General features: G+C 48.1%; 2 protein-coding genes across 2 annotated transcripts; both read left to right on the top strand.

The window, feature by feature from the left end:
• The first annotated feature begins 2,078 nt into the window (after positions 1 to 2,078).
• On the top strand, positions 2,079 to 3,989 carry LOC112348981 (pentatricopeptide repeat-containing protein At2g13600-like). The gene is made up of 3 exons (XM_024682490.1): positions 2,079 to 3,423; positions 3,473 to 3,835; positions 3,885 to 3,989. The coding sequence occupies exons 1-2, from the start codon at positions 2,101 to 2,103 to the stop codon at positions 3,710 to 3,712; spliced, it is 1,563 nt and encodes a 520-aa protein (XP_024538258.1). The 5' UTR covers positions 2,079 to 2,100; the 3' UTR covers positions 3,713 to 3,835; positions 3,885 to 3,989.
• A 228-nt stretch (positions 3,990 to 4,217) lies between these two features.
• LOC9639341 (ATP-dependent 6-phosphofructokinase 6) lies at positions 4,218 to 6,976 on the top strand. The gene is made up of 13 exons (XM_002977549.2): positions 4,218 to 4,752; positions 4,819 to 4,905; positions 4,968 to 5,033; positions 5,087 to 5,224; positions 5,277 to 5,435; positions 5,505 to 5,558; positions 5,614 to 5,682; positions 5,737 to 5,866; positions 5,928 to 5,968; positions 6,031 to 6,255; positions 6,311 to 6,356; positions 6,413 to 6,567; positions 6,640 to 6,976. The coding sequence occupies exons 1-13, from the start codon at positions 4,396 to 4,398 to the stop codon at positions 6,892 to 6,894; spliced, it is 1,782 nt and encodes a 593-aa protein (XP_002977595.2). The 5' UTR covers positions 4,218 to 4,395; the 3' UTR covers positions 6,895 to 6,976.
• The last annotated feature ends 752 nt before the right edge of the window (positions 6,977 to 7,728 follow it).

Below are 7,728 nucleotides of genomic sequence, written 5' to 3'. Positions count from 1 at the left end.
GCTGCAATGCAATGCGCAGCAATTTATTTTATTTAAGTCTTGTCATTTCTTCTTTTAAACCCCATTTCCCTCATCATCCATCCATCATTTCTTTATTACCATGTAAAACTTATGCCATTCCTTTCCAACTTGTAGACCATAGGTTCTCGGTGAGGGTAATCCTCTGTAGAGCATGGGTATGATTCTAGGGATATTCTTAGATATATTTAGAGTGTGAAATTGGATGATAGAATGCATTTTTCAATGGTATTTTTCAAGTGTCTTTCTATGGGATTTTGAGTCTATAGTGAGGTTATACCCCTATAACACTACAATCATATTTGTGTCTTGTAATGATATTCTAGTAGCCAACGACGAGTGTGAAGCAAAAGAGTGCCAAAAGACAAAAATAAAAGAGTGCTTTGTGAATTGATTAATATAAAAAGGCTCACTTGAACTTGCTTGCAAGAGTCAATCTTGGGTTATTGGTTTTGATCAAAGATCTACACTACCATTAGCTGTCCACATAGGCATACGAGTATACTCCTCCTCCAATATTTGCCTGGGATGGATGACATATAACTAGATCTTACTTGCCATGGTCATCTGAGTGGCTAATCATATTTCCTTACTCTTGCCTGCAAAAGGGAATTTTCTATAGCTGGATATTGGTGTTAGTGATTTGGAGCTACAACTTGAACGCCTTCTCAAGATTTAGGCATTTGATAGAGAGCGATATGGCTGGAGTTGATATTACTAATCCTTTGTCATTGAGGCTGCTTATGGATGTGTAGTGGCTGTTATTGAAACTGGAGCATTGGGCCACTCCATTAACCATCTAGCTTGAGAGATTGACCAAGTTTAAGAATTGCAAAAAAAATTTATTAGCTTTATGAATGTAGTTAATAGTAATAAATAACATTTATTTCTTAGAGGTACAATTGCATGTTATGTATGGATCAAGACAATAAAATATAGAACATGAGCAACCTGTTATTATAGGAACTTTCATAGAGCTTTCTTGCTGGGTATAATTTCTAAGTTTGCATCTTTAGAATTTGCAACTAGAGTAAAAATCACCAGAAAAACACATATCATGCTTTTAGAAAACTCCATTTCTTCCTAGAATGAAGTGAAACAAACAAGCTGAAATATATAGTAGAGATGATGAGATTTTCAGATTTAGCTTTATAATTTTAACACTTGGAGGGTTAAAGGTGTATGAGGCAAAGGTACACAAGAGTGATATCCTGTAGAAGGAAATGGAAATACATGCTCAAGCTATGGAGAATACTTTTAAATTTGAATGCCAAGTGCAAAAGCATAATGAATGCTCACTTGGTTTTTAATACCACCTTGGCATCACTAGAAAGCTCTTAGAGCAAATAAGACAGCAATATAGCTCTCATCATTCCACAGACCAATAGTGCAGCAATGAAATCCATGAGAATTTGAAAGGCAGGCACCAGACTCGTGCATGAACTCAAGCACCTCTAGAGCAAGCTCATTCTCAAAGTTTTTCACGTGACCAAATATGAAACTCGTCCAGAAGACCAAGTCATGGCAAGACATCCTGTCAAAAATACATCAAGAACCCATCATGCCCACTCAGCATATAGAAATCGATGAGGGTGGAGAGCCTGTAAGTGTACAAAGATCATGAAATTGAGTTGCAGATGTGCCTGGCAAGTATTCTTTTAGATTTATATGCTCTTGATTCAGCCAAGCCAAAGCGCTGTGACAGAAGTTCTAACGTTTGCTTCCCAGCTTATGTGAGTGAAGCTTGACCCTAGAAATCTCGCGAAACTGAATCCTCAAGCAGAAAATGCTGGTTTTGATCTGGGTTTGCATCTCAAGAACTGGTTTTGATCTGGGTTTGCAACTCAAGAAAAAAAACACATATCATGCTCTTCTAAAACACCATTTCTTAAAACGTGAAGTGATTAGCAAACAAGCTGTAATATACAGCAGTTTCTTTGCCATAGTTTATGAAGAAACATAGATGAGCATAGGTATTATTGTTTGTTGTGGAAAGCTTTGGAAGTCTTAATGAACTTTTACCTTTTGTATATTAGGGTTTCCAGATTAGGGTTCTTGGATTCTCCTAGAACTAGAAAATGTATGTATCAGGCTCGCAGGATTTTCAGGTTCGTATCACAACATTCATTGATCGAGCAGCCAGGGCACGCTGCGCTGGCGCATTTGATCCTCATCGCGCTCAGGGCATGTGTTCCGTCCGGGGATTTGGAGAGCTGCCGGAGGATCCACCGCGATGCCGTGGAGACCGGCCTCTACTCGAATCTCTTCGTCGCCAACAGCGCCGTCAATGCCTTCACGAAATGCAGGGCCATGGCCGAGAGCTACGCGGTGTTCGATCGAATGCCGCGGCACAGCACTGTGTCGTGGAATTCCTTGATCATGGGGTATGTAGAGAATGGGGATTTCGAGCAGGCTTTTGGATCGTTCCAGCGGATGCTGCGTGAGGGGTGCGAGGCAAACGCTAGAACCTATCTCGCTGCTCTCATGGCTTGCACGGCGATGGCAGCGAAGATTTCCAAGAACGAGGAACACAGGAGCTACATCCTGGAGAAGGGAATGGAAATCCATGCTCGAGCTAAGATCACGGGCTCCCTCTCAGACACTTTTGTGGGGAATGCTTTGGTGAATTTGTATGCCAAGTGTGGAAGCATGGTGGATGCTCGCTTGGCTTTCGATACCATGCCTTGGCATGACATGGTTTCCTGGAACTCTCTCATCGTGGGATATGGAGCAAACGGGGACAACGATCTAGCTCTCGAGATCTTCACTCACGTAAGAACTTCTAGAGGCTGCTGCGAAGCAAACGCTAGAACTTTTGTGGCAGCGCTAATGGCTTGTTTTGGCTTGGCAGAGAGCGAAGAGCACAGAGAAATCGATGGCGTTCTTGTGAAGCTGGGGAGTCTGGAGAAGTGTATGGAGATCCATGCCGATGCTGCGAGGAGTGGATTCGAGTCGCAGACGTGCCTGGCAAGTATTCTCGTGGATTTGTATGCCGAGAGTGGGAGCGTGATGGATTCTCGATGTGTTTTTGACAGGATGCCTTGCCACGACGTGGTTTCCTGGACGAGTTTGATACTCGGTCACGTAAAGAATTCCGAGAGCGAGCTTGCGCTAGAGCTGTTCGAGTTCCTGCGAGATTCCAGCGCCTGCCTTCCAAACTCCCGGACTTTCATTGCCGCGCTATCGGCCTGTGCGACTATGGCTGCGAAACAAGGCAAGGAGCTCGACCCTGGATCAGATCTTGCGAAACTGAGCTGCCTTGACAGGGGGATGGCGATCCACTCTCAAGCAGCATGTTACGCTGGCTTTGATCTTTCTTCCGACTTGTTCCTGGCCAGCGCGGTGGTGGAGATGTACGCCAAGTGTGGAAGCATGCTGGACGCTCAGCGAGCCTTCGATCGGATGGTAAATCACGACGTGGTTTCTTGGACTTCTCTCATACTCGGCTACGCAGAAAACGGCCATGGAAAGCTCGCTCTCGATCTCTTCCAGCAAATGCAGCGTCGCGGTTGCGCTCCAAATCCTCAGACCTTCGTCGCCACCTTGGTGGCGTGCAGCAACACGGCGGCTCTCGACTCCGGCAAGAACATCCACGCGCAGATCTGCCGGTACAAGCTCGAGCACCACCAGTTCGTCGCAAACAGCCTCGTCGCCTTCTACGCGAAGTGTGGAGCCATGGCGGAGGCGGAGATGATCTTCGCGTCGCTGGAGCCGGAGAGCCGGAACTCGGTGACTTGGGGGGCGATCCTCGCGGGATACGCTCGCCAGGGGGACACGGATCGCGCGCTGGAGCTGTTTGGAACGATGCGCGACGAAGGTATCCATCCAAACCGAGTGATCTTCCTCTCCATCCTCACGGCTTGCAGCCACGCAGGGATGGTGGAGCAATGCCGCGGGCTCTTCCGGGCGATGCGAGAGCGCTACGGCATCGCCCCGGAGATCGAGCACTACCACTGCGTGGTGGACGCGCTGGGGAGGGCCAATCTCCTGGACGAGGCGGTGGCCATGGCCAGGAGCATGCCGTTCGTCGCCAACCCAGTGACTTGGAAGACGCTGCTGGGCGCGAGCGCGAAGTGGAGGAATGTGGAGGTTGGGAAGCTCGCATTCGAGAAGCTGGGCAGCGATCGCGGCGACGTCCCATGCGTTCTCATGGCCAACATTTACGCTGCTGCCCAAGAACCCTAAAAAACGGTGGCTAAGAAACGGTGGTTAGGGCAAAACAGGGAAAAAGGACAGGTGGGGGATATTCGCGGGCATGGGGAATATTCTGGGGCACGTGGCGGTCGCCACTTTGGTCCGTAGATCCAATCGAGCTAAAACCCACGCAGCACAGCAGCAGCAGCAGCGAAGCTTTCCTGTTTGAGAAAGTCTAGCTCGATGGCTGCGATGCATCTGGGATGCAGTGGCCCGGCTCAGGGGTCGGAATTGGTGGATCGATTGGAGCACAGGAAAAGTTTGGGCAGCAGCAGTAGAGTCCATTGTTCTCATTCTTCTTCTTCTTCTTCTTTCCGGGCTGGAGGTCATTCCAGAAGGCTGAGGCTTTCGTCTCCGGGGCTTGTAAGACACAGGAGGAGGAAGCCCGTGTCGGCGTCGAAGAACTCTTCGTCGAATTCGTCGCCTTCGATGGATTCGGCTTCGTCAAATCCTTCTTCGGATGTGAAGCTGGTTAACGGAGCCAATGGAGCGGTGCTGGAGGACGTGCCTCACGTCACCGACTGGCTGCCGGACCTTCCGGTGAGTTTTTCTATCGGATCCTCGGGAACCTGGATCGACGAACGTTGTTTTCTTCTTCCTTGGCAGACGTATGCGAATCCTCTAAAGCACAATCCAGCGTATGTGGCGGTCAAGCAATACTTTGTGGACGAGGACGCCATGGTCGCCAAAGATGTGAGTTTTCTTTGGTTTCTCTTGGTCGATCATTGCCCCGACTTGCTTCTGTGTTTATCCAGATTGTTGTCACGCTCAAAACACCAGGAGAAGGCATTCACTTCCGGCGTGCTGGTCCTCGTGAACAGGTAGGTAATAGTCTTGAAACTCTTTGTGATCTACAAACTTACGCTCTTGGCAGATCTATTTCAAAGCCGACGAGGTCCGAGCTTGCATTGTTACTTGCGGAGGCCTGTGTCCCGGACTTAATACAGTCATCCGTGAGATCGTCTGTGGACTTTGGACTCAGTATGGTGTTCGAGACATCCTGGGAATTGAGGTACGAGTTTGCTGATGAAGCAGCGGCAGTAACTTACATGTTGCAACTTCAGGCAGGCTACAAGGGATTTTATTCCCGAAACACGAGGCCGCTGAACCCCAAGGTTGTGAATGATATACACAAACGCGGTGGCACCATACTTGGAACGTCACGAGGTGGAAGTGATATCAACAAGATTGTGAGCAGCATCGTGGATCGAGGCATCAATCAGGTATAGCCAGGTGGAAAGTTAAGTCGGAATGATGTGCTTACTACCTATTTGGTGCTTTTTTTTCGCAAGGTTTACATTATCGGTGGAGATGGCACACAGAAAGGAGTGAATGCTATCTACGAAGTGAGTTTAGTTTTTGTCAGGCTGTTGGTCTGATAAAATATTTTTGCTGTTCCAGGAAATTCGTAAGAGAGGAGTTAAAGTTGCCGTGGCTGGCATTCCAAAAACCATAGACAACGATATCGCGGTAAGAACTCGACGAAGTTTCTGTCGGTGGTACTTAGCGAGGACAGTGTTTCAGGTTATAGACAAGTCGTTTGGGTTTGACTCGGCGGTGGAGGAAGCGCAGCGCGCAATTGATGCCGCGCACACTGAAGCTGAGAGTGCTGAGAATGGTGTTGGCCTGGTCAAGCTCATGGGTCGCTATACTGGTAGGGAACATTGCAATTTTCGACTGTAAGTATTGACTATGATTCTTTGGATACGTGACAGGATACATTGCGATGTACGCAACTCTGGCGAGCCGTGACGTGGTATGGTTATTGTCTGTCAATGCTTCCTCCGAGTTTTTATTCCTCGCTTGTGTTATATACAGGACTGCTGCTTGATACCTGAAGTGCCATTCTACCTGGAAGGCAAAGGAGGACTTTACAGTTTCGTAGAGAAGCGGCTCAGGGAGAATGGCCACCTGGTTCTCGTCGTCGCTGAAGGCGCAGGGCAAGAGCTAATGGCCCAGAGTTTCAAAGAGACGGGCGGACTAGACGCGTCTGGGAACAAACTTTTGATGGATGTTGGTCAGTGGCTTTGCTCAAAGCTCAAGGTAAGTTCTGGGAAAAGGGCTTTCGTTTCGTGCTCAACTCAACTTGTAAAAACAGGACCACTTCACCGAGAAGAAGGAGATCATCAACCTCAAGTACATTGGTCAGTGCCTACGTGTTTTTCTTGCCTTTTCTTTTCTCTCAACTTTTGATTTTCAGATCCAACGTATATGATCCGAGCAATCCGGAGCAACGCCTCGGACAATGTCTACTGCACTCTACTCGCTCACAGTGCGATCCACGGAGCAATGGCTGGCTACACTGGCTTCACCGTTGGTCCTGTAAACAACAGGCATGCTTACATCCCAATTCACGTAAGCTTTCCTCGAGATTCCTCGTCTTCCTCTGTTTAGCAATCGGTTTTTTCTTCTTTTCCTTTGGATCAGAGGGTGACTGAGAAGCAGAGACACGTAAACATCACAGATCGGATGTGGGCTCGCCTTCTGTCGTCCACAAACCAGCCAGATTTCCTCAAATACGATAAAGTCATGGACGCCAAGAGAAAGAAAGAAGCGGCGTCGACTCCGGCTGAGTCCCCGCCAGCGTCGATCGGCACTGTTGGTGGCGAGCACACGGCAACACCCGAGAATGGAATCCCCAGGGGGGTCGGTTTGAGCGGCGTTACCGAGAACTTGGGCTAGAACTATACTTCGGTGTAAATATTCGTGTTCTTGGATGTAAGTTTTAAGCAAATATGGATGTTACTTAGACGTGTTTCAACAAGCTCCATCGCCTGGATTGATGCGCACACCATTCTATGAAGGGAAACCTTATATCACTCTCTCGCTTGAACAAGATGCGATCGGGATAGCACGGGATCAAGTTGCACAACAAACGCCACCCCTGGTAATCCGGGTGCATGGACCCCGTCGCTGGATCCACCACCATATCGTAGTCATGATGCACCTCAACCATTCGAACCTGATGAACGTCGAGCAACATCTTGAGAATCTGATCGGATATAAAACTGCTGCTCACCCAGACATGCACAGTGAGCGCCTCAAATCTGCAGTCCCTGTGATCAGATAGTTCTTTGAGGCCATGCTGAAGCAAAGCAAATTTATAGAAAGCAAAACGAGAGAAATCAAGCTTACTCGTAGAGAAAAGGCATCAAAATGCAGATCTCTCAAGCTGGAGAGCCGAGCCAAAGGTGGCCGACATCCAGGGCAGGGACTACAAACATCTCCAAACGGAGCTTCATGATCACGGGTGTGTGCTTCAAAATGCTGCATATTTTCTCAGGATCATCCCACACTCCTTGTGAAGTATGCACGGACCATAGAGAACAAGCCTGATCAAGGTATCCTCTGGGTGCATGATGCGAACGTCTGTTCCCGGCTGGAACATTTCAACATGCAAGGCCTCTAAGTTTGGAGCGTTGATAACAACTTCGAAAACCTTGTCCCAGTTCCCCTTGGGCTCACCCAGGAACACCAAGTTTGTGAGATTGGAGCTGGACAGCGTCACAAGCCTCT

This window comes from Selaginella moellendorffii, unplaced genomic scaffold (genome assembly GCF_000143415.4).
Source record: "Selaginella moellendorffii unplaced genomic scaffold, v1.0 SELMOscaffold_34, whole genome shotgun sequence".
Classification (NCBI taxonomy): Eukaryota; Viridiplantae; Streptophyta; class Lycopodiopsida; order Selaginellales; family Selaginellaceae; genus Selaginella; species Selaginella moellendorffii.
This window is presented reverse-complemented; position numbering and strand designations above follow the sequence as displayed.